Source organism: Vidua macroura, chromosome 4 (genome assembly GCF_024509145.1).
Source record: "Vidua macroura isolate BioBank_ID:100142 chromosome 4, ASM2450914v1, whole genome shotgun sequence".
In the NCBI taxonomy this organism is placed as follows: domain Eukaryota; kingdom Metazoa; phylum Chordata; class Aves; order Passeriformes; family Viduidae; genus Vidua; species Vidua macroura.
Window position 1 is genome coordinate 50,942,391 of NC_071574.1, and position 27,085 is coordinate 50,969,475.

General features: G+C 39.2%; 2 protein-coding genes across 5 annotated transcripts in view; one reads left to right on the plus strand and one right to left on the minus strand.

Moving 5' to 3' along the window:
• The window catches only part of PDS5A (PDS5 cohesin associated factor A), a 77,077-nt gene extending 75,745 nt beyond the window's left edge, over positions 1-1,332 (plus strand). For both annotated transcript variants that reach the window (XM_053975190.1, XM_053975192.1), the window contains one exon: positions 134-1,332. In XM_053975190.1, coding sequence (XP_053831165.1) covers positions 134-169 — 36 coding nt within the window. In that variant the 3' untranslated portion in view covers positions 170-1,332. The remainder of the gene's footprint in view (positions 1-133) is intronic.
• A 6,507-nt stretch (positions 1,333-7,839) lies between these two features.
• Positions 7,840-27,085, minus strand: part of UBE2K (ubiquitin conjugating enzyme E2 K) — a 44,766-nt gene continuing 25,520 nt past the window's right edge. For 2 of the 3 annotated variants that reach the window (XM_053975195.1, XM_053975196.1), the window contains 4 exons: positions 26,937-27,019; positions 18,025-18,124; positions 14,514-14,642; positions 7,840-14,150 (listed from right to left, as the gene is read on the minus strand). In XM_053975195.1, the coding sequence (XP_053831170.1) occupies positions 14,076-14,150; positions 14,514-14,642; positions 18,025-18,124; positions 26,937-27,019 (387 nt within the window). In that variant the 3' untranslated portion in view covers positions 7,840-14,075. The remainder of the gene's footprint in view (positions 14,151-14,513; positions 14,643-18,024; positions 18,125-26,936; positions 27,020-27,085) is intronic. The other variant, XR_008436689.1, reaches the window with a different exon arrangement.

The window sequence follows — 27,085 nt, forward strand, 5'->3', positions numbered from 1 at the left end:
GTTGGAAGAATCACAGTATAAAGAGTGTAAAAGCTAAAATCTAAACAATATTTGTTAGGATTTTGATTCAGAATCAATTGTAACTTCCATGTCCTTACAATTAACTGTCATTTCCTTTTCTCCCCTCATAAAGGTAAAAAGAAAACTTGCTCGAAAAGGGAGGAAATGAAGGCCAAATAAAGGCATGCTCCAAGCTTCTGCAAAAACTAGGATTCAGAAATTTCCTGTACAGGAACTGAAATTACTTCAAAACACACAGCTTTCAGCTCTGAAACCAGAAGGAAAACTATGCTTCCCTTTGACATGAAATTAATCCTTCTCAATGGAAATGTAAAGCAGAAACTCTTGAGAAAGAGGCTAAAAGCATCTGTACTTATTTCCCCAGAGACTTTTTTTATGAAAAGTCAATAATTAAGCAAATTGCTTAACACTTGGTTCCAGTTCCTGCATTCTGGAGTTTAAAAGTGTATTTACACCATTAACTTTCATGCTGCATTTTTTTTAAAGAAAGTCAGAGAAGGTCCTTACACTGACATTGAAAATTCATGATCCTAGAGCCAGGTATTCCCATGTTTCACAGAAAAGGTAGAAGTCTACTGAATGGATTTTAAACAAGACTAGAGGAAAAAAAAAAAAAAAAATTTTTTTTTTGCTTTACTTTTGGAGACTGTTTTATGTATAATTCTTTCTGCCTGCCTACTTTTCTGCAAAAATAAGATGTACAGATTTCAGTTCCCTGCTATGAAAAGTCATGTGGTGGCAATTTTATAAATGTTGCTTTCTGATTTTTATCAGAGTGGGAAAGTAATCACTTAAAATTGTTATTAATTCGCAAGTAGACATTTCATTTTTTAATTTTCCCTCCATTTTAGTTTAATATAATTTGCAATAAATGTACATATTGATGTTTGTTTTATAAAAACATATATCACTTTTAAGTGTTTTTACTCCTACGGTTCTGTTGGAATATTCTAAATTTTAAAGGAGTAAAGACAGTCCAGCATTTGATTTTATAATGTTTGTCACCAGATTTTTATTATTGATGTAAAGAAAAAAAAATCAGTTTTTAAAAATAGTTGGACTTCGGCAGCTTTGTAAGGAAAGTTGGAAATGTTTAGGATTGCTCTCAATTTTAAGCATTGTGCTGATTGGAAGTAAGTCTGTTTTGCATTTTGTCTTCCTGTCCAGGCTCATTTTTTAATGTTTATTTTAGAAGATTGTTGCATCAATATTACGTTTCCTGGCATTGTTCAGCATAGATACAGTGTACACTTTTATGTACACATGATCATATTTAAGTTTGTTGCATAAAATAAACGCTTCTAGGTGTCACGTGGCAGTCTTTTTCTAATTTTTTTTTCTTTCACAGAAAACTTAATTGCTGTATCTGTACATGGTCTTGGACATTCACAGAAGTACTGTACAGAGCAAAGGAGCTGTAACGCAGGCAGTAATGTAGTTAAAAAGTTGCGTTTTTGAGGTGAAGTTACAGTGCTTTATCTTGTGAAGGGGGTTGGGTTGGTGTGCAGAGTGACAGTGAGGAGTTTGCTTTGCTTCCCACTGCCTCAGTTCCCCATTTCTCTTCTGCAAATTGTTTTGAAATCCCTTGATTCATATAGAAGAGCTGGATACTGTTGGCATTAGGGATTGCTTGTGCTCCTGAAATGGGTAGGGTGCAGTTGTGTGCTCTTCAACACGACTTAAGTCTCTCTTAGCAAGTGTGTAGATGGTGTTATTTTTCTTCTGTAACAAGAAATCAGGCTTTGTGCATAAAGCAGTGTGTGCAGCTCCCTTTCTAAAGCAACCTGCAGTGCTTTGACCTGAAGGATTTGAAATGCTTTTGACAGAGAGGAGATTTTAAAATCATTTGATTACACATCTTTCAGGGGTTTGATTTCTAAAACTGAAATAATTTCACAAAGTGGATTTACTGATTGTAATGCAGTTTCTCTTTAGTGCTCTGGTCAAATACTTCCCTCTCATGAAAGTTAGAGTTTTTTGGTTTAAACTAATTTTAAAATGTTTTAGTTCAAAGTTTTCTGGTGCTACCTGAAAAAAACTTGCTTTTTCTTAGAAATGAGTTCTCATACTTAGTGATGTGCCTTTAACAGCTGTCTGAAATCTGGACTCGACAGATCTTGCAAATAATTCAGATTTATTTCCAAAAGCTTTGTTTTTTGCCAAGTGGATAATTATTGGATTTTTTCTTTTTTATCTTCTGTGGTCAATTTTTAATTAGTCACAATGTCACATTACTCAATGAATCATCATAGAATGATACAGGTTAGAAGAAGTTTCTGGAGGTTCACTGCCATGCTCAGAGCATGGCTTTCAATTGTCTTTCTCCAGCTGGAATTATGTTTTTTTTCTGTTTGTTTTTTTTTTTTTTTTTAATGTGGACATTTGAGTTATTGTCATATGCTGATTATCAGTAGAGTCACTTGGTACAATCATACAGCAAATTATGCTGGGCATAATAGGCTGAGCCAGAATGCAGCTTACAAGAACTACCAGAAAGGTGGCCCCCAGTGGCTCTTTTCAGAACTTGCCCAGCCAGGGCTGTGCAGAGCCCCCCTGCCCGCCCCGTTCCCTTGCTGGTGCCCACGGGGCAGCCTGGAGAGGCAGGGCAGAGAGCACAGCACCTCTCTTACACAGACATCATTGATGCATTGCCAGTGCTGCTGAGGTCTTCAAAATGAAGATTTATTAAAGAGTAATGAGTATAAAACTCTGGAATTGAAGGCAAAGTATTTCAAAGAAAAGGGGGGTGGGGGGTGTGTGTGGCTTGCCCATCTATCAGTTTTCAAATATTGTTCATACAAGTGGGGATTATCCCATTAACATAAGGAAACTGATGCTCAGAGTTCTTCACTTGTTAATGTGCAATTAATAGGAAGCCTGATAAAACCTAGTCTTTATGGCTTTTTACCAGTGTAGGATTTAAAGGTGCTGAGGTTTCACATTCATTTACATAGCTAATTAGAGCTATGTTCTTATCATATTTTAAATTCCCATCTTCATAAAAGTCTGGCTGTATTTCTTAGTAGATACACATTTATTTCTGTTTTTTTCTGTCTTCTGATGCCTAGACTACATGATTTCATCACAAGTAAGACAGGAAAGCTGTTCTGAGAACATGCTTTGTAATGTACTAAGTTAAACCTCTCCACTCAACAAAACTAAATCTGAGTAGTTGTTTTGGATAAAAAAATAATGTTGCCTAGAGCAATCTTAAACAGGAGAAATAACACACACTACAAACCTTTTCTGCATATGCTGACAAGCCCTGTAAGTTTTAGAACTGATAAGTAACAAAATGTTATCTAAAATGTGCTTCCAGCTGGTAGATACTTAGCTTACGTTGTTGGACCAAGTTCAGCATCAGACTGGCTCTTGAATGTCAAGTTAACAGATTAGTCACAGAGTGGCTGGTCTCAGCCCAGGGCGCTCTATCTGGGGGCAGGAACAGATTTGCAGAGGGAGCAGCAAGGTGTTCAAAAGCAGGGAGAGCAAAGTCCTGTACAGCAGCAGGACTTGTGTCCCTTGAAGGCTTCCCCTGCTTGAATTTCTGACAGGAGGGAATCATCATGCTGATGAGTACCCCGGGTATTCAGATGGCCAGAAGGAAGCTCAAACTATAAAATACTCTTAAACTTCAAAGACCAACAGTAGCTTCCATTCCTGAAGAGTTTTCAATCCACACATTCTGTGGATTGATTTGCCTCAGTTCCTCAAAGACAGAAAACAAGATAGAACTTCCTCAGAAGCAGAACTTGGAAGTGGTTGCTGACAACCTGTCCCTTCCTAGCTGTACAGCCTGAGTCAGGAGAGTGGATCCAGGATGTCCTTTTATTTTGTATTTCTAAATGAGAGACCAAAGCAGGTGAATGACCCAGTACTCCCATCAGAGATTCCTTAGCACCAAGTCAGTGTGGTGACCCATAGGATGATTGCTTCCACAAATCACTCCCTAGTATACTTTAGATTCAGAATGGGAACATCTCTGACTTGGGGGAGCTTCCCAGCCCTAATTTTTGCTGTCTGAAAGGAGATGAGCAAGTTTTTGGCATGTGCACCTGCTTGTAAAGAGATGAGTGGGACCACAGCCAAAGGTTTGTTGCAGTTCAGACCTCCTGCTCACTCAGGCCGACAAAGGTGAAGGCACAGCCACACGTCCTCTGGCAGTTGGTAGGAGCAGCTCTGCAGCCCAACTCGGTCAGCATCACACGTGCTGGAAGATGCTGTGAGCCTGTTCCTCAGAGCCCTGGTGTCACATCAGGCAAAGGGCAGTCATACCATTGGAACAAATCCTCCTGATCATCCATTGGAAAGACCTTTCTGACTTGCAACAGAGCATCTTCTCTCGGCCTAGGGAAAGCCCTGACACTTTTTACCAGGACTTTTGGCCTGCAGTGCGTGGGCCAACAGGAGGAAGTCAGGCTCATGGTGACCCCTTCAGCTTTGGCAAGAAATTATTCAGGAGCCATTCAACTTTGAACCTGGTGGAGTCATCACCAACTGTGCAGCTCTGTCCATGGTCAGCAGAACTGAGACCTCCGTGGGCAACACAAGTGGATGGTGCAGTTGAGTCTTGTGTTGCTTGGTAAGGAGGGACAGCCATGAGGAGACATCTGCTTTTCACTGGGAGCACAGAGGTTATCCAAGCCAGTTTGTAGCTCACTTAGGTCATGCTGGCAGCCATGTAGTCTCAGCAATGTGCCAGCTCAGGCAAAAGGCCTGCTTGACCCAACAGCTCTGGAAGACTGAGCATCCTCCTATAGCCCTGCCAGCCTCAAAAGTTCAGGTGTGTTCATAATGCTGCTCCAGAACAAGAAATACATGTTCTGCTTCTTCGTTAAGGCATTTATTTCTCTCATTGCCCTGGAAGCAGGAATTGATGTGTTGACTCTGATGCACCAAAGCTCTTGAAGGAAGAGATGGAAGGTGATTATGGCTGTTTGTTTGGTGTTGGGTCCAATGGCTGTGAAGCAAATGGGGAGTCATGGCGTGCCCTGGTTTCTGTCTCCAAACCAGAAACAAGCTGGGTTTATGCTGATGGCAGAGGTCTGACCCATCAGTCTCATCTGGACTGATAGGAGTCTCTCAAGACATGACAGGAGATCCAGCATCCCCCCCATGCAGAAATAGGGTGTATTTTTAATCCTTTCTAGTTCCCACACATGTAGGAAACACCAAACCCTCACAGACTGCACAGAGAAGATCGTGATGTGTTTGACCATGAGGTAGATGTGGTGCTATCTCTGGCTCTCCGAGTTACAGATACCTTCCTGGTGAGATCATCCTTCAGAGTGTATCAATGTGTGTAAATACCTAAATAGGAGAGTGTAAACAAATAGTGCCAGATATACATCCCTAGAGAAATTAATGGAAATTGGAAAATTTTCCTATTTCCAGGCCAAACTTTTTCCCAACCAATTAATACCAACCTGAGATCACATCCCTTGTAGTTGACTGGTCACAGCAAAAGACCCATCACTGCACCCACTCCTCTGACTCATCACCCCCCACCCAGGTTGGCCATAGGCTTCTGCTCTCTGGAGCTTTTCTTGTGCCTGTGGAGAGGGAGATGGGCCCTGCCAGTGCTGTGGCACCACTTCTTCCCCACTACCTCACTCCCATCTCCTTACACACTGTCTCCAAGCATGTTGTGTCTGACCAACACACTATTTTCCCACAGACCCACTATGTATATGGGGCTGTTTGGCCATTTTTGAGGGCACCTCTACCCCCAGAGCTACAATCAGAGGCATAGGTGCCTTCTGTTAAATTTACTAAAACATTTGCCAAATTCCTCAGATCTCAAGAGCTCAGGTCTATTTTTTATTTGGTCACTCTTCAGCCTTGAAATGGTAATGAGTTTCTCCTCCAGAAGACCACTTACCCTGCTGTGCCCAAGCCCCTTCCTGCTGCCAATGGGAGCTGCACCACGTGCCAGGGGTAGTCGTTGCCAGGGGAGCAGAGCAGGGTTCCTGCTCTAAGCATTTCCCTTGCATGCATTCTTTCATGAGGGTGGTTTTGGAAGCTGCCCAAAGCAGTTGGCCAAAATGATAGCAGAATGTCATTTGATTCTGCATCATTGAGCTGCTTTCTTTCCAAAACATACCTTTAAGCCAAAACATAGGTTGTTTCTTCTTTTGGGTTGATGGTGAGGTTTTTAAACCTTTTTGCTATTAAGAGGGCTTTGTCATTTCACTTGCAGGATGTGGCCCCTTTTGTGTCTCTTTGCTTCTTTTTCAGCCCCATCTAACAGACCCAGGCCCCCCGAGTACACAGTCTCTTGTGTGGACAGCCGGCTCCCTCTGGCCCATCCCAGCGGAGCAGGGCCTGGCACTGCTGCTGGATGTGGCCTCAGCAGGGCTGTGCAGAGAGGCAGGATCACCTCCCTCAGCCTGCTGCTGTCACTTTGCCTCGTGCAGCCCAGGACACAGGTTGCTGCCTTTGCCAGGAGCACAGGTTGGTGGCTCATGTTCAGCTTGGTCCAGATCCCAAACCCCCAGGTCCTTTTCTTGCCAAGCTGCTTTACAGTTGTCCCAGCTTGTACTGGTGCCTGGGTTTTTCCTCCCCAGGTTCAGGACTCTGCACTTCCCCTTCCTGAATTCCTCATAGATCAGAACCATTCACAGGTGAAAAGAATGGCACACAAACATTACAAAGAATTACTTTCCCTCTTTGCTTTTTAAGAAATGTTTGGGGTTGGTTTGTGCTTTGTTCCCCCCCCACCCCCAGCATTGTCTGACTCAGTGAACTTTTAGTAACTACTTTGTTCGTACATGTTTTCTTCCAAATAGGTCTCTCTCCTGATAAGCATGGCCTGGAGACACTTTATCCCAGTATTTTTTATGTGGTTCAGACCATTGAAGGACTGGAATGTGGAATAACCTATAGTAGGCAACACATATGCCAAGCAAAGTGAGCAAGTCCCCATCCCAGCAGATTGTTCATACACAGGATTCATTTCTTGCCTCTTTAACAGGAAAAAAAAAAAATCAGGTGTTTTCATTCCATTTGCACTGACAGCTTTGGATCCTTTAAGCCACTTTTTACACAGATAAACCACTTCACACCCAACAGTTTATTGCAGCAAGGTGAAGATATGATGGCCACCACTTCCAGAAGCACCTGGGACCCACTTAGTGTTTGGTGTTTGTTCTCCAGTCTTGTGTTGATGGAAATTTAAAGCTGTGGCAATGACAGGATTTCCAGTGCTCACTCTTTGTTAGGACTGACTGCAGTGTGAAATGGGACCAACCAGTTCTGCTTTTGAACTAAAATCTGTCTTGGTGCATAACTGGCTCCTATTTTAGGAGGCTATAACCAGCAAAATGTTCCTCCAAGAAAGGCACCCTCCTACCCACCCCTGCACCTGAGCAGCAGGTAGAACTATAAAAATGGGGATAGGTGGCTTTGCCCTGATACAGCAATGTGGCTCAGCTGCAGGGAACTTCCCAAACCTCTCAGGGTCAGCAGGAGCTTTACCTATTCACCATCATGATGTTTTTAAACTGCCAGTTATGAGAAGAGCTTTTGGGAAAGACAAAGGGAAGAGACCATGGCACTGTCTCTCTCCCCACCCACTACAGAGCAGGGGGCCACAAGCCTGTGCCCTGCACCATTTGCAAGCAAAGGCAGCAGTACATGGAGGACTTGGGCTGCTAAAGGGTCTGGTGGCTCAGGTATCATCACCACAAAACAGATTCTCTCCCGCCTCCCACTTCCCCCCATATTTTCCTCACCAGCCCAGTTTATTACCCTTTATTTTGTACCAGGCTGTCATAAACCCACCTAAAGAATTAATGTATTTCAACACAAAGCAGCCACTAAGTGAAGCAATGTAATTTATTTGACAATATATCAGACACGGGTGCTCCAGATCCAGACTTGACCTTAAAAACAATTTAAAATCCTGGATTTGCTGTATTGGAGGTATCAGTTACCCGTCTGAGAGCCAAATGTGTCAGTATTACAGCCACTGAAACAGAAAACTAAGTACAGGACAAGTCAAGCTAGCAAGCACCATCAGTCCATTTCAGCTGTGAACTCGCTTCCAGTTTTGGGGCGCTGGAAGAAATGACAAGGCTGTTGGACAACTTCACAAGTATTTCAGTATAAAGCAGCTCTCAGTTACTCATGTCAGTGTCTAACTACATGAACTGGGGAAAATGTTGGGTTTTTTTTTTATTCTGAATTAACATCAGGCTAAGACCTGCAGGAGAGGGACTGGGGAGTACTCCCCCTCCCTCACCTCTCTTAAAGAATGAGGTACCACAATACGACACAGCTCCTGATGACAGTAAAATTAAACAAAAATCCCAAACAACATCTTACACCATAAACCAGTGCAGCACTATACCAGCTGGCAGAGCCTGCCCAGAAACCTGCAAAACTTGCCCAGGGACAAACACACACCTGAAGATGGGACGCAGATCTGAAACACAGTATTACAACCAGCTCCACAGCAAACTGGCTGCTCGTTGCTCCAGCTGTGCAGCCGCTGCCTTCAAATTGCCTTACTCCATTTAACAAACGTTGACAAATGCCAAAAAAGTGAAGTTCGTACTGGTAGTAAATCCATAGTCATCACCTCTGCTAGATTCTCCTAGAGCTGAGCGGCAGGGCACTGCCATTAGCCACCAGGCTGTCGCCTCCCCGTGCATGAACCAACTGCAGTTTGAGGTACACAGTTTAAAATGTACAAAGATGACATGAACATAAGTGGTGCAGGGAATCCAGAGAGAACTTTTCCTCTGTGGTACTGGCTTTGTTTCTTCAGATGCAGCCTTTGAAAGGAGACGAGGTGGTGCAGGATGGTCAGGCCATCACATGAGGCAGTCCTGGTTGAAATAACACACCCTTCCATTACACAACTTCTATTTACACAATTTTCTTCTTCAAAAATTTTTAATGTGCACCATGAAAATAATCATTCCTTTCTCTCTTGTTACTGACATGGAGGCAGTAGACCCTGTAATCTTAAAACAATCTGAATTGCCAGAAATAAAATGAAAACTGTTTTCAGGGAAACATGCATTTATTGTTAAGCATTCCCAGTGAAAAATCAACATCTTTTAAAATGTGTGTTTATTTAAAAAATTATTTGTTTACAAAAGTGTTTGTGTAGCTTTTATTTTCAAAACAAAAAACACTGATGCTGCATTCCAGCCTCCCCACCCCTGTTCCACCTCCACAGGAAGTCTGGTGCTCAGGAACCAATCTCCTGCAGTACTTACAGGTAAATATTTATTCACTAGAAAAGTCAGAATTTAGGATGGAAAAGGTAAGTGAAAAGCAGGGCTCTCCAGCAGTTGACATCAGCATTCCTATGATGGCAGCCTTCTTCAGACACCGCACAGAGGATCGTACACCAGGCAAGCACAGCATTGGCACAGTACATTTCCTCGGCTGTCGAGCCGTGATCTGAACTTAGGTTATCGATGAAGGGCTCGGCACCATGAGCGATCCCGGAGCCAGTTTGATGCCTACAAAGCAGGTAACAGCACAGATCGAACATCACAGCACAGTACAGGGCAAATGATTCAAAGAGTTTGTCCAGTGAGAACAAATCCAAAGTCAGGTTGCTGCCAACAGAGCACTGCAGCTGGAATAACCAAGCCAGAAGCCAAATGCATTGACAACAGTTGGTCTTGTGAGTCTGTTGATGAATCAGCTGATGACACAAACACCACAAGAAGGAAGAGCTACCTACATCATTCACGGATAGGTTTGGAACAGATAAGAAAACTAGCAAGAAAGAAGTGATTGCCCCTTTGCCTAGTCCTAGGAGAAAACTGTGCCTGGAAAACAAGGATGGTAACACTGAAAACATCTATTTAGTCTTCCCAGAAGAAGCTTGACTTTGAAGCATCTTGACTTTCATGCTTTAGTTCCATGATGCAACAGATGCTGAGGAAATGCACTTTTGCTATATCTTGTTGAGCCAGCTGCTCATCAAAACCATACAAAACTAAGCACAAATCAGTGTCCCCACTCATCAGCTCCATCAACAAAACAGAGCAGGGGAGGACACCTCATCTCATTGTCTCTGCTCATCAGCATTTAAGTAAAACCAATTTATTTGCTAAATAACTTAACGTTTCCCACTTCAGGCAAGCCTCCAAGTCTAAGCCAGCTTTTGGTGGTGTTTCAGAAGGGAACAAGGGACATGCACAGTTGATTTCCCCTGCACTAAAAACAGAACTTTCCGACACAGTGCATGACCAATGCAGTAAACAAGAACTCACTTGAATCTGTGTTTTGATTTCCCCCCACTCCCCTTCTCCCTTCCCAAATGACATAAGCTCTGAAGTGCCTAGTCTGAGTCACAGCTGTTAGGCTTAAATTTGCATAGTTTAAATGTTTCAGTTACCCACACCATCTAATGCAGATTTGGTGTTACAAGGTAAGATTCTTTCTGGCTATTTAATTCCTCCTTTCAGACAATAACAACAAAAGTTTCTATATTCCTTATGTCAGTGTTCCAATACTAATTTACATGGAAAACAGTTGAATACAGTGATAATTAGAAAAGAATTAAGACATATTCATACACCAGTAGTACCTAATTGTTCATAAATACTACCGAACCAATTATAGTCAAGGCCCCATGTACTCTGTTGCAAGCTTTAAACAAAATAGTAAAAAAGTCTGGAGTATGCAGAATGCACTACATGATGCATCTTTCCAGGATATGTTCCTAAGGTTTTTTGTCTCCAAAATGCACCAATTTGTCACACTGAGAACACAGTTTGTTCACAGAAGGAATGGGAGGAAGCTGTGAATTTGGCAAGGGGGTGGAATACAGTCAGGGCTTTTGGTACTCATGGGAAAATGGAGGCTTTTGGCAACACGAAAGGGCATTTCTCTACCTCTGAACAAAGCTGTACTTTGCTCTTGGAGGAATTGGGTAAGATAGGATAAACCACTTTGCTGGATGCATGTTAAAATGTTCAGCAGTGAAATCCAATGGATGTTCTGGCAATCCAGAGTGTTATTACCAATACCTTGTTTAGAAAAACGGGGCCATTTACACTTCAAAATGACTGTTTCAAGCCGTCTTCTGGCACAATAGAGGAAGACAATGCATGATTCATTTGTACTTAGCCACTGTACCCATGTTTCATGTTCTTGTTGCAAGGAGTGCTCAATGTGCAGCCTGAGTCCACAGCTGGAGTGGGCTGCACTGCAACTCCCCATCTGTGAATGCACAGGGCCCTGAATATAGCGATGTTCAGTGATACAGAAAACAGAACTGCCATTTGTATGTACAATGTCTCACAATGATAAGCTGAAACTAACAGCAAAATTCCTAGGGCTCAGCCCCAGCTGCAGTTAAACTAACCTTGTACAACATTATCCCTATATTCAACTCTGATAATTACCAAGAATACAAAAACATTCCTTATAAAGGAGTAACATGTCAAAATTCAGAGGGACTTCAGACCAAAGGTGTCTCCTTAATGCTGGGTCATGCTTCCTTCCCAGCTCACTTCTTGAGAAGCTTCCTGCCAGCACTTGAGCTAGCATTAAGCTACCGAGCACATGGATGGAGGGCAAAATCCAGAATCCAACATTTATACATAAGGGGGAAGGGGAACACAAGTGTTTTGCAGTAGAGAAGAAAATGAGGTAACTTCATGAGAGAAGTAAAACTTAACAGGGCATTATTTCAGAGGTGACTGTGCTCACCTAAGAACCTATTTTGCCCCTCTCCCCCTTTCCCTGGCTTCCTTTATCACTTTACATACTGTTGGAGAAGCCTGCTGTTCTTAGGAGACTGGTCTTACTGAAAGACACGTTCAGAAGCCCGTTACTGAGAAGTTTTATGTCCCCAACAATGATTTCCAAGTTCTTTCTTTTGATAAATAGCAGCGAAGAACAAGGGAAAGTAGTCAGCAATTCATATTTACCACCAGGGTAAAAAAAAAAGGTGTTGATGTAATCAAGAAGTTCTTAGCCTGTATAACAGAAAAGACAGCAACTTGAGATTAACACAAGTAGCATGTTGCCAGTTTCCTACTGTCCCTGGTTTTCACTTAGCAAACCAGCTGAACAGTAGCAGCTTCCTGTTAAAAAAATAAATAAATATAAGGAAAGTCAAAACAACTAATTTCCTTTGGCATCATTGCAAATGATTTACACTAACTCAAGAAAACCCAAGAAGACTGATCACTGACTACACCTTAAAAAGCAGTAAGTATAAAGACTAAGCAAATGCATTTAGTATTGCACTGATATGAGTTAAAAGTACTTACTGTCTGTGCCCTGTTTTAAGTTTGGACACATCAGACAGAGCAGTACAGGGAACACCCCAGAACTAGCCAGGTCTTGATAGCTCTGTTTTCTGGTTTTGTTCCCCTACTACTATGCTCCAGGTATTTAACAGATACCATAATGTTCCTGATTTCATCTAATATGAGTTATAAACAGACCATGAAGTGCAAAACCATTTCAATTTGTACTTCACAGCTCTAGAAAAACCCCAAGCAGGCATAGATTTTCCCACCCCATTAATCCACAGCCTAGGAAAAAAAAAAAAAAAAAAAAAAAAACCCAAACCAAAGCAAAACAAAAGAGTCATAGAAAAGATGACTGATACAGTACTCCATTATCCACAATCCCCACTTTCTAGTCCCAGGATTTCTCTGAACTTCCTTGTCAGATATACTCTCAAAAGTTAGCATCATATTCACAAAGACATTACAGCTCTCTTTAAATAGATGTACTAGTGTTTGAAGTTGCAAGACTAATAATTTTCAAGCTTTTGCACTCAGGATGAAATGTCATTTTAATACAAATAAAAAGACTGACTGTATGTACAAACCAAGGTAAGATTTCAGTTCTCATTTATCAGAAACATCAATCCAAAAAAAAAAAGCTGAATTGAGAACACACTTCTACTTCTATGTGCATTTGAAGTATGTACAGTAAAAACACCAACACAGCCTCCATGTGTTAACCAGAGAAAAATGCAAGCAAGGTTGAATTTTAAAGTACCTGGTAAGCAATCCTTAAACTGAAGCCCAAAATAAAGCTAGAAAACTGCTGAAAAAACCAGCTGATTGCATCATATCAAGTATTCAAAATGTTTTTTTTTTTTTTATTCTCAGTACACTGGAGAATCAGCTGTGCTCTCCTTCAAACCCTGTGAAATCATATTATCCAGAGTGTACTGAAGAACACTTTACAGCTATTTAAGACAAAAAAAAAAAAAAAAAAAAAAAAAAGGAAATTATACCAGCTCCATCTTTTTGTGCTGTATTGAGGCATACTCCTTACATGATTGTGTAGAAAATATGATGGATGAAAATCACTACTGATAATTCAAAATATATATTTTTAAAGGGGAGCCTAGACTACTGCAATGGCACACATAATACCCACAGATGATGAAACATAATCAACAGTATGATGTATGGAGAGGAGAATCAGGTTTCCCAATTAATAAGCTAGAAAGAAAATGGTTCTGAATAGGTCACCATTTGGAACTTTGGGTAAGTCTTGAAAGTCTGTCAGGAAAAAAGTTACAAAAGCAATTGAGTATTTCAATGGTGCTCTCTTCAGCGACCCTACCTAATATGTCTATTAAGTACAAGCATGCAAATATAGGTCAATCCACAGGCACATAGGATCCATGTTAAAAACAGTAAGATAACTGTGATGAGTGGCACCAACAATTTTGATGACTAACACTCAAAATGTTGCTTTCTGAATTACTAAATCAAAATCCTGAAGCAAGTTCCTGCTAGTCTTTGTCACACTGCTAAACACTAAAGTAGGCATTGTTTTCCCCCATTATCTTAGCTGAGCTCAAAGAATTTTTACAATATTTAGTAAGAAAAAAAATTAAAGTATTTCCCCTTTTTAAATTTACACAGACGTTTAATTAGCTTTATTTACAGAGCGCTTTTGTTTTCAGTCTCCAATAGTGCCTAGATAGCATCATCAGGCAAGAGTGCCAGTTTTGAAAGAGAATCTATAGAGAATCCTAGGAATAACAGATGGTGATGCTCCTCCAGAAGGGGCAAGCTGGACTACAGAAGCAGCTCTCTCTATATGGCTCAGTTACTCAGGAGTAATTCTGTTGCAGTCTCTACATCCCATGATTTTGAAGACAAGGCCACTATTACTGCATTCTGCAATGAGAAAACAAAAGCAATAATATTTTCAGTGTGTGAACCTGCAGCTCCAGGAAGTGAAATGAAAAGTTCACAGAAAATCAAAACACATTAATTTACCATTTCTTAAATCCCAACTAATAACTGATAGAAAAATTGTTTCAAAAAGGCAGGGGTAGCTCACAAGATTTATCCATAATGTAGTATTTTAAAACTCCAATCCTTAAAAATAATTAGCAAAATAGAATAATTAGATCTACACAATGTCATGAAAGTAGAGAATCTACTTTAGTAGATTCTGATGATACTGATGATTCCCTGTACTTATACATATAAACTTGCCCTGCCCTTACTGAAAATATTTAAGTTATTTATACTTACCCTATCAAAGCCCATAGCACAAAGGTTTTCTATTTTTTTGGTGTATTCTGGACTAGAAACTGGTGCTCCAGCATACACATGTGCCCAAAGCCGAGCTGTCTGCTTAAACATTTCTGGATTTTGTTTGTACTACACAAAAGAGAGAAGGGGAAAAGCAGAAAGTTAAATCAACTCTGCAGTCCAACCGAACAGCAAGACAATATGGCAGACTGCAACCCATCATTCTTCCTATGGTATCTTCCACAATGTTTCATACTGATCATGCTGCTAATCTTGAAGTAAATTTAGAGCTGAGGATTACACAAAGAGCAAACCTATGCAAGCATTTGATATAGTGAGTTTGCCTTCAGGTTAAATTATGCACTATTGGTATTTGATGTGTGCAGCCAGGTACTGCTCTCAGTTGCACAGATCAAAGTAAAGTAGCTATATTTAGCACAGCTGCTGAAAATTTATATTCAGTGTGACAGAGTACAAATTATCCCTATGTTAACATCTCCTGAACATGGTACTATGTACTACTCTAAAGCATTTCTCTAACCACTTAAAAATATCTATGGTTTTACACACTGCAAGTAGGCCTGCAGTTTTTCAGTCCAGGCCAATATTCTACTACTAGGCTTCTTTCTGAGAATGAGGATCTTAATCACACAGGTGACAGAAGAAGGGCTGAAAAATGGGTGAGCAAGTACAAAAAGCTAGGGAGCTGCAACTCTTCATGAAAGCTATTATTTACCAGGAAAAAAACCAATTGTGCCAGTATGTAACTATATTATTTTGCACCAATCTCGCCACTAACCAGTTTTCCAATAAACAACAGCAGACTGGATCATATTGCAGGGAATTTTTAGCTTGTGCCAAGAATTCAACTGCCAAGAAAGTGGGTCATTTGTCATCAACTGTACTCAGAAAAGTTAAATTATTTTCCCATTTTAACAACTTTTGTATGCAGTATCAAGTTTGTCTTTAAAAACCCCTCTTCCCTTAGATCATCACTTTAATAAGACAAGATATTAGGAAATACATTTTTCAAATATTTAGGTACATTTTAAGGACAGAAACATGGCTGATTTTCATTCTTAGACATTTCATTATTACATGAAAATAATAATTAGATCTATAAAGCACAATAAAATGCTGTACATTTCATTTTGCCTCTCCTACAACAACCCACACCAACTACACTGCTTTCTGTGCCTTGCCCACCTCCCTATAATTCTGATCCACATGTCATCATTTGTATATTTACTATCTAGTGGCACTAATGGCATTAAAACAAACATGGGAGGCAATCTATTGTTGGAAATAAACCACTGTTATAAATACGGTGGACTGTACCAAATGTCTTTTGGTATAATGATTAAAAAAAGAAGAAGGATTAAGTTAAACACCAGTAACATCCTGAAGTACTATTTTCTTCTGCTCTTTAGAGATCTTCTCCCAATTAACTTTTTTGAAAATATTTTTGAGAACACTGCCAAGCCTGGAAAGCAACTAGCTGAAGTGCAAAAAATTAGTCATAATTGCATTTTACTCAGAACTAGCTTTCAGTGTTCTATTAATAGAATTACTTTAGTTAGGTATCTGTAAATAATCCAGTTTCTCTCTGAATTTAGAAAAGCCTAAAGGCAACTTTCACTGATGTTTCAGTATCAGGAATCTGAGGCAGTTCATGCTGCTGTACTGAAAAAAACCCAGCAACCAGAGCAACTAATACACCAGACAGCTGGTGTCTGAAAATACTGCTCTTACTCAAACAGGAATTCTCCCTGGGATTCTCTCAAGAGCTTTTGCCATTTACCTGGACAACACACAGTTTAATAAAATAGCACAAGTGTGGAGAATAATTAATTCCATGTGAATTTTTGTCTTGGAAAAAGCAATTAACCCCAAACAAAGTAAAAAATAACCCAACACCAAATAAACACATGAAAAAAGCAGTTGTTTACCAACATCTCTCTCGAAACCATTAGAGTCACTTTCTACTTACATGCACATGCCTGTAACTCAAGGCCAAACCCCAGCATAGTTTTCATGCAGGTATTTGCAGGAAACAGGATAAACTGAATCCTCCCAACGTGAGCCATGCCACAGTCCCACTGGACACACCTACACAAATCCCACTGGACACACCTAAGGGCAGCCTGGAAAATTGCTCTTTGGAATCTACAAAGTTTCATGGAGTTCTTTACCTGACAAAAAAAAACTCTTACCAGCTCAAGTGCTTCTACTGTTATGATTCCCACACAAAATCCTACCATCAGAGCCAGAACAGGAAACACTATTTTTGCTCTTTGTAAAAAAGGATATATAGCAGTTTTTTTTAATGAAGGAGGAGTGTGACAGCAAGGGCGTAGATCTGGAAAAAAAGCCCAGTGCAGGGACGAGCCTGGTGGCCTTTCTGGCCTTTGCAACACTTCTCCTGGGCAGAGCAATTCAGCCTGACAGAACTGTTCAGAGACATTTATTCAGAGCAGCCTTAGTGCAGAATCCCACAAGCAAACCTTCTGCACTTACTGAGTACAGTGGTAGCAAACAGCTCTCACGCACCCAGCAGTGCAATGGCTACCTCTAATCTCCATGTATCCCCCTGAATCCTGACAGGTTTGAAAAAATGCTTATCTATCATTCTACACTGAGTTTTAAAGGGAAGTAGTGCACACCTTGTCACCCTATCCTGGAGGGGCTCTGACTTATAGAAGATACAGGTAAGATACAAGGTTCTTCCAGCATCAGCTTGCTTTGTTCTTCTGTATCTGAAATATACCCTTACTGCCAGTCAGTGGGGAAGCCCGGCTGCCTTTCTCTCTCCCCAGAGTAAAAAGGAAAACACACACACACTTGAGATTTTGTTGATAACTGTCAGAGGAATGACTGTTTCTATCCTTCAGCAACACCTTAAACAAAATCATGTCAGTCCTGGTATGGGCCCAAGATCCAACTGACATTTTTCTTTGTATTAAAAGTTATCACTAATGTCTGAAAGGCAACAAACCTTGTTGATTATAAAATATTACTGATAGCAATTCAATCAGTGATTAAAACAGTTATCCCCAAGTCATTATTTTTGTAAAATTTTGACATTAAACAAATACAATGCTCAACAACATTCATATTAATCCAGAAGAGGAGCTGCATACCAAGCCAAATCCAATTAACACCACCAAGTTAGAATTAATTTAAAACTGATAGCATATTGCTTTTCTTATACTGGAAGTTTTAGATTTTCAAAGGCCAGTTACACTGGAATTCATTTAACTATGCTGCTACCTCCTGACATTTCTCACAAGGTGATATAAATAAAGGACAAAACCTCCTGACACTGTAGAGTAACTAATATTCACTCTGGAATTCAAAAAGAGCACAAAACACTGTAGCAGCTCACATTTAGTATAGGCCATTTTACAATAAATTGTTTAAAACATTTTATCTCCTGTAAACTTTGGGACCTAACCTGAGTCAGCAAAGAGGATAGAAGTGTTACAAAATCACAGTCAACTGAGTATCTTACCTGGTTTGCCACTACTGCATCTTGTGGATCATCTGGTTCTGCAGCTGCCAACAGTGCTTGCAGCGATAACAACACTGTTCTTAGAGTCATTGCTGCTGCCCTAAAATTGAAAATTCAAAAAATCCTTAACCATATCCCATGCCTGTATTTACCCTTGTGGCTGTACTATCATAGAAGATATGAGTTCATGTGCAGATTTTAAGTCCAAGAAACATAAACTGCTGCAGGTTATAGTCATTAAAATACTGTTCTGTATATATATATTTAAATAAGGTTTTAAATGTGGACTTTCTTATTAACAATGCTTTCTTAAGTTTTTGGAAAATACCTTGTATTACACATTTCACCATGCCCATTTAATGCAATTCATTTCACCTGGGGAAAAAAACCACAAAAACCAACGCCAGAACAGGTTGTGCCCTCCTCCCTCACTGCCGGTACCAGCACCTCTCTCCCCGTGCGGGGCGGGGCCGGCAGCCCGGGGATGCTCCCTCTGCCGGCACTCTCCGTGCAGGAGCAGTGACCTACATTTTAAACATGCGGAACAGGTAAGGAATTCTATACACTAGTTCTCTTTGCACCAGTTTTAACATTACATTTTTCATTAAACTCAACCATTTACATAGTTAATTACTACTACAATAATAAAAAGGTTAGGCTAATTATGGAATGTGCGATCAAAATACTTCCTTGGCTTCCTCTCACTACAACCTGACTGTTGGCAGCAGGAAAACATTCTGTAGTCACAAAGGTCCTGTAAAGTTACTCTTTTCCCCTGTGAAAGATCCCTGTTGAAGGCAGCACAGTCACAGAGTTGGAATTTCTAACATTTTAGGTTCTTATCATTTATCTTTATCTCAAAGCGTATTTAGAATAAGATACTTTAATAATTTAGTAAGGGTAAACAGTATGCTCAGAGAAGTCAATAAACTTTCAAAAGTAATCACATGAAATTATTACACACTGGAAGTCTGGAAAGTTGTAACATTTACACAGTTTAATTACATTTTGATCATAAACAACATCTCTGAATTACCATTTCAGTTGGAACACACTGAAAACCAAGTAAGAACCCTATATACTGTGAAAGTTGAGTATTTCTGATTTGAACAGTTAATTAGATTCTTAAAATCATTGTGGTAATAGCACAAACAGATGTTCAAACCACTACACAAATCTGTTTCCTCTGCTTATGAACTAGGAGCAAGGTGAGTGGGAAGATGGGACATTTTAGATTTGAGCAAAGTGATTATGACACATGAATGCCAGAGGAAAGTTGTGAAACGGGCATCCAATTTCTTACAAACAAACCTCAATTTTCAATCAACAGAAAACAGTTTCTTGTTTTCAGAAGACTGCAAATAAATGCAAAGATTTTGTTAGAATAGGTGGGGAACAGTTTGACCTGATGGTCCAGCTACAAAGGAAATTGTGTGCAAGTGCATTTCCAGGCTTGGGTTTCAGAAATTTATATATTTTCCAGTACTGAGTCACTGTATTAAGGTACTCTAGCAGTGTATACCACTGAACAAAGGATAGATGCTGGTAAAATGTCATAGGTACATTTGTGGCACCCAAATACTATGTTACATTCTTACATGTTACAATGCTTACATTCACAGCTTTCTTGCTATGTCACTAACCATTCAAACACGCCGTTCTTTCCTAACTGTTTGTAATTCTGGAAGATTTTTCTCAGTAAGTTATTTTTTAGCTTGATAATTACTGCTGAGCTTTCACAGTGCAGTGTTCTACATCAAAAGGCAAGTGAGAAGCATCCCAAATGACAGAGATTTTAATTAGCACATAGTGTCTCATTCCAACTGCCACACCAGCTTGAAGTCCCTTAAGCTGAACGTAGCATGCTTAAATCTTAAAAAAATCCTTATGCTTTTAAATCTGAATTCTGACAAATGACAAAACCATTACAACATACAATTCTCCTCTTTCAAACCAATTCCTTAGTAATTTCCTTTTCTTTACATGTACCTAATGCTATTTTGCTCCTATAATTTCCTTGGGCTTGTAATCTCTGATGGTTTATACTATCTTGAAATTATTCTATTTAATGTACACACTGATGACATAATTCACAGTCTCATCTCCTAGTATTACAGGAATGTAATGCAACATATTTACTATTCCAGCATTCAGGCGTCATGGAATACTAAGTCTTTCAGGCCTTACTATACTCAAATGGATGTAATAATTTTTATTTTTATGCAGTCAATTTCAGGTAGTACCACATCTGCCACACCCACTGTAAAACCTAAAATCTTTTCCTCAGTTAAGTAATCTTACTATATTATGCTGTAGAGTTTTAAAGACTGACTTAACATGAAATATCTATCAACCATAACTAATGCTACAGTCACTTTCTCCAAATAAAAGTTATTCTGTTCTTTCCTCTGCAGAAATCCTTCTACTTTAGAGACATCTGAAAATGTAGAGAAGATGATATAAAAAGGATCACAGCCTTTTGTGCCACTTTTACATGCAATTTACTTCCACTTACACTGTACCTTCTAGGAGAGGGAGTGTTAAGTGCACTTTGGGGAGCAGGGGGCATTGCTAAGAACCAAAGGTGCCATGGACACCAGCTGTCTCTGGCTTAAGACTGCGAAGTCCTTTCAATCCCTGTTCACCTGTTATATTTGTAGATTTTTATACAAAGCACACTGACACTTGAACATCTGACATTCAAATTTGAAAATAACAATAAAAAGCAATGTATCCATTTATATTTACAGATGGCTAGATGATCAGAGAATTTAAACTCTGAAATACTATGCTTCAGTCAAGATTGGTTTAGCCTTTATAAAAAGGTTTAGAAATGTAGCTCACAACTTATTTTCAAGTCTCATGTCTCAAAACAGCTTTCCCATCTCATGCATAGTAAGATAGTCTTTATTGGACACAAACATTGAAAGAAGTATTCTTAAATCATAAAAGAAAACCCATTGCAGCTTTAGTTGCTGTTTGTATTAAACAAAAGAAGAAATTAAAATTTGTGATTAACAGCAAAGAAAAATTGGCATATTTTGTGTAACTATTGTATAACCATCTAAAATCTTCTACCATTAGAACACCAATCAGCTTTCCTGATCAAAGAAAGTAAAAATGGCTTGTTATTTTCCACATCACTTAGTCTTAATTTTTCAGATATATATTAAGATTTACAGAAGAAATTGAAGGAACAGCTAAAAAATAGGTTCTGATTTCCCATGAACTTAAAAGCTCTTCTTTTTTCCTATTACCTTCTTCTGGGAGAATACAGTGAATGGAGATGACTGCCTAGAATTATATTTACAGACACCAGTAAGGCAGGACCTGTTCCTCATGAGCAAACATCAAAAACTATTTCCATCATCAGTTCTGAAAGAAAATCTATACTGATAGTGGCACAAAGCTAAAAATCCCAACATACACACCCACCCTCTTCCCCAGCATTTTCACAAGCCAAAGAAGAATGTCCAGAGGAAGAATAAAAAAAAAAAAAAAAAAAAAGTTGTATTTTCCTTAAAACTAATTTCCAGTGCAAAGATACAGATCTTCTGAATTTTCCCAATGCACCTCAAAGGTTTATTGATCTAGAATAGAACCCTGAAAAAATTAGGTATTTCCAACTCTTCTTACATTTGAAGTTTACTTCTAGGTATGGATTTATGTGCCACAGCTCATGGAGTCCAAGCAATTCTCTTTGGTAACTCAAGCTAGATGCATTGTTGTGTTCTAGGTTTGTTCTCTCCTCCTTGCCAAAGGCAAGGTTTTGTATTGCTCCTGACAGACTTCCATATGATCTGTTCTTAACTGAAGCTTCAGAAGGCTCTTGGAAAATCTACTTCAATTCTTCACCATGCTTGATATTCTGCACACTGAGATGGCTTTCCAGTCTTTCATTGTACATTGTTTTTGCTTGGACCATCATTCTTGTTACTTCACTCTAGATTTTTCCTATGGTTCCCATCTTTCTTATACAACAACTCTCTAAGCAGGTACACTACTTTAATGGAAAGCTTACTGATCACTAGCAACAAGCAGCCAGCTTGTATAATGAGTTTTACAGGTAAAACTTCCTATTTGCCTTGCACATGACCTTACATCACCTTTGTCCCACGACATTACTGCCTCCTGTTTGCTCCTAAAGCTTACAATAACCCTTGACTTCCACTCCCATCCCACAATGTTGCTCAGCTATCATGCAGGTTTGCCATCTGCAAAATGGGAGGAGGCCCCTATCATGCACCAGTGAGCTGCAGAGAGCTCCCTACAGGGATGCACTGTCCCTCAGAGAACTTGAAACTAAAAGCCTCCACTCTGAACAACCAAACCAAAAGCTCAGCCTTCTATTGGCATTACATTTGCTAAACTGCAAGGAAAATCTGGATTGAATCAGAACAAAGAGAGCTGATATACATTTGTTCACTTACACTTTTTTCCTCCTTTTTTTCTGACAATATCTTAGGGCATTTCCATTAAAAAAGAGCACCCCTAGTTTGGGTGATTATAGTGTTAACATTAAAAGGCACAGCAAGCCAGCTGTGCCCAGCATGCCTGAGGAAAGAAATCTCTTTTACCTTTTGATGAGCAGAGAGAGTCCTAAGAGGATTACAAAACACTGCCAGGTTTTATTTTTCTTCATTTTTAAAAGCTAAGTAATTCTACATTTAGGAAGTTTTTACTTATGTTCTTTACATTCCACTCTAGGAAACAATCTCTCTCATTATTCCAAGAGGGCAATGAAGGAGAATGCCAGGAACAGCTGCAGCCAGCAGATTCCTACTCCACTCTGTCATCCAAACATGGCTACGGGAACACTTTTTTCTAAATAATCTGCAATATTTGTTCCATTTGTGAAATAAATAAGCTTGTTAATCCAAGAGAAAATCTCTGGGACCTTGTACCAATGGTTTATGGAATCTGGAAGGAAATGAATAAGGCCTTTGAGTAGAAGCCCACTGCATAGTCACTATTTACAGGACAACTACAAGACCAGGCACCCATCAGAGAAAATAAAAAAAAAGAAAGAATAATAGAATAGCTTCGACATAGCACAGAGGGGAAAGACAGACTGTTTGCTGAAGGGTTCCCTAAAATCATGTTAATACTCTCTGTATTCTTCTCAAAGCTTTAAGAAGCTTCAGTACTCCTCAAACACCCTGAACAAAACCCAGCAATACTGGATACCCAGGAAGATCACAATCTGGCTGCTGCTTATTTATCTATTAATACAGTATTATCTCTTATAATGATTCCCACATCTCAACGAAAACTGAAGCACAAATCCTCCAGTAGTCATTATGACAAAAACTTTCTTATTATTCATTAGTGAATGTCAAACCCACAAAAGCCAAGAGTTTTTGTAGCCATATATGCAGTAAGGACACATTCACTTAATAATCTCTGCTCAAGGGATTTATGCAGAACAGCTTTCAAGTAATTTAGTTCTCAGGTTTCACTGAACTGCATTAGATACGTTGTATATTTAAGATTAAAGCTTAGAGGCAGAGTTCTAGCCCACAAGATAAATATAGGCCATAGTAAGTGAAACCACATCATGAAAATTATGTCAGATAAGCATGAACAGTATTCCTTTTACAAAATCCCTATTTTAATTCTAGCGGCAAACAGTAGCTGTTTTGCAAACAAACTGGCATAACAGGTACTTAAAAATCTAAACATAATGAAAATCCACAGCTGCAAAAAATTTCAGTATCAAGCCTGCAATGTGGAAAAAGAATTTCATTAAACTCATTAAAACTAATTTAAAGACATTACTTTGCAAACTGATAAAAATCTCCTGCCAATATGCAGAATATAATCTCAACTATGCTCAATAGAACAGCAAATCATTACCACAGGATGGGAGAGTAGGGAAGAGACTTTTTAAAACTATACAAGCACATTTAAATCTTTGTATTTGTATTCACCATCTACAAATGAGTATTTTATCAGCTTATTAACTCTTTCAGAAATCCTGCTAAGGCCCATAGGCCAAACCTCTCCAGTCCTTTAACTCTCAAACCTCACTGAAAAACAGATATGCAGTGAAATTGGAGACTTATATTAAAACACAGCAACAAAATGAGCATTATTCAGTTAAGAGCATTACAAGTCAATGAATATACAATACAAGTAATGTATATTTCAGAATTGCATTTGGCCAATTTACTTTTGAACCCCTGGTGAAATAAATATTAAAATATTAATTGGGGGGGGTTGCTTTTTTTTGTTTGTTTGTTTGTTTGCTTTCTAATGAAGCTATTTTATTCAAACCACTTTTCACCACTAGACATGCAGAAAACTTTTTTTTGGTGGTGTGGGGTGGTACATCCTCCCCCTGGCTCCCTCCTTAGGCGAGCTATCTTCTCAGGAATGGTTGTTAGGCCTCAGCCTGGATTAATGGCACCTGGACAGTTAGGTTTCCTTGAGCTTATCAAAAACACTGTCTGCTCCCAGAACTTCTGTTGTCTAGCAAGCTCCTGTTTTCCAGCAAATAGCCCTGAGTTCCTTCTTCCATCTGAACAAGAGATCAAGTGGAATAGTATTTTTATTACTGAACTTTTCAGGGACTATTCCAGTAAATAACAACTCATCCTTGTGGCCAGGATGGAAATTTACTGATGATTTAAGTCAATCGTCTTGTGACCCTATCTAGAACAACGGTACTGAAACACTTTGAGCTATCGCGGACCACAGCGTGCCGTGACCAGCATTTCCCAGAGTGAGATGACTCTCAGAGCCAGCGAACTCTCAAGTTTGTGAGACTCTGCAGATTGCCATGGAAAGCCAATGAAGCCTGGGCTAATTCCCTCACCACTCCTCAAGGCTTAATCCTTTGCCCACTGAGAAGATCCAAAGCCATCTGCAAGTATTTCACTGAACCCGAGTGTAATTTTTCTCAAGTATGCCTTTGTACATACTTATCTTTGTCTGAGTGCACATATATTATGAATGTTGCCACTTCAGATTTAACCTGGTCTAGTGGAAGCTGTTCCTCTCCATGGCAGGGGGGTTGGAACTAGATGATCTTTATGGTGTCTTCCAACCCAAACCATTCTATGGTTCTATGATTCTTTGCTCTGGGCATTTCTTAATTAACTAAAGCTGCATATATTGAAGAACAATAAACAACTTACTTAAACAATATTAACCATTCATATTGCTTAGTCAGTTTTAGGAAGCTACTCAGGAGAAATCCAGTCTTATCTATCACAATACAGAAATGCTTCAAACAGTAAACAGTGGAGACAGCTATAAGGTTGTTCTTATCAAAGGATTAGAGGCTTTGACAAGCACTTCAACAATGCTCAAGTGATTTTCACATACCATTCTATGATTTGAAAAGAAACAAAGCTTACAAATAGCACCACTAGAAAATGATTAATAATCATTTGAAGAGGGATTAATAGTATACATGAAATCTCCCTCCATCACCACCAGGTTCTGTGTAATTCTCTCTTTTAGTGCTTCCAAATGAAGACACTGTTTCAAAGGAAGAGTTTAAAACTATATAATTGGCATAATACTGGTGCTTCTTGTGTCAGCTGGTATAAATATACAGAAGTCAAATTCTTGTTCCAATACTCCTATTTTGTATACATCTTGCAGAAGGAAGATATTAATGTTTGGGGTTTTTTTATCAAGCAGATATAAAAGAAATAAGACACAGATCAAATTATCTGTGCTAGACATAACTCAAAGATTACAAGAACACAGGTCAACTCTTATGATTGTCCTTCTCAAATACCAAAGGTTTTGATTAATATCCCCAAAAGTACATAAATTAAGCTAAAGCTCATGGATTTTTTTACATCTTTGTTGCCTTTTGATACTTACAGATAACCTCATGCCCATTCATTAATCTGCTTCAGAGTACAATCTCTCAGGAGATTGGACAGTTAAAGAGTCATTAATCTCCAGTAAAATTGTAGGGTGGTATGACAATTAGATGCAGGTACAGAAGTGCACTGGCTTTACTGATAAGAAAAACTCTACCAGGTACCACAGCATGTATACTGAATGATTCTATTGCCTGAAAGAACATCAGGTGTCTGAGATGGTAAGAAAACATATGCCATTCCAAAAGTTAGAAAAACAACAGTTTATGACCATTACAATTTCATTTCAGTAATTCACACTCTACTGTGCCAAATGATTCCTATAATCTTGTACATCTGCAAAAGATTAATGCCCTGGATGTGTCACCTGCAAGACCTCAAGACTTCAGCATTATCCTCTAAAGTTTCTGTTTCAAACCCAATTGATGACTGCTTGGCCAACAGCACTCTTGACACAGTTGTTGATTTTACAAGCATTTGAAGTTTGTATGGATTAGACACTGGTATGATCTGTTGGGGAACAAAGTCCTATTCTTTTGGGGCAGACATGGAGGAAAATAACCATCTGTATTAGGTATCATGTCTATTATACAACTGTTGTACACAATCTTTCAACCACATACAATCAATTACTCTGAAAAACAAATGAACAATGAGTGCAGCTGTTAGTTTGGACACAAGTCTATTCCACAGATTTTGGCTATTAAAACTTCTGCAGCAACATTAACTGATTAAAGAAGGCAATAGGTAGTATTTGTTAACAGAAAAGAACTAGAATTAAAAACTAACTTATATAAAACCACCCAAAATGTCAACAATGAAATGTTCATTCTAGAGAAAAAAAAGTTTTGGAAGAACTCTCTGTGTATATAATATATACTTAGTGCTTTCCAAAATTATCACCCAATCATTTCATTTGCATATTTGCATCTCAGAATACTATACTATAATGTGTGCTTTAAGGACATCTCAAATTAGAAGCACAAGGTGAAAAGCAAGGTGAGCTGATGCCTCCTATCCAAGACACCAGTATACTTGATTTTGCACATTTAAACCCCCGTGGAATCTTACCATTGATCTTTCAGAATATCCAAACAAATGGCCCCAGTGACAGAGCTAATATTAGGATGCCATATTTTGGTGATAAACCGCACCTAAAAAACAAGACCATTTTTAAAAACAAAAGCAGTAATTAAATGCAGTATATTAAGCAAACATTT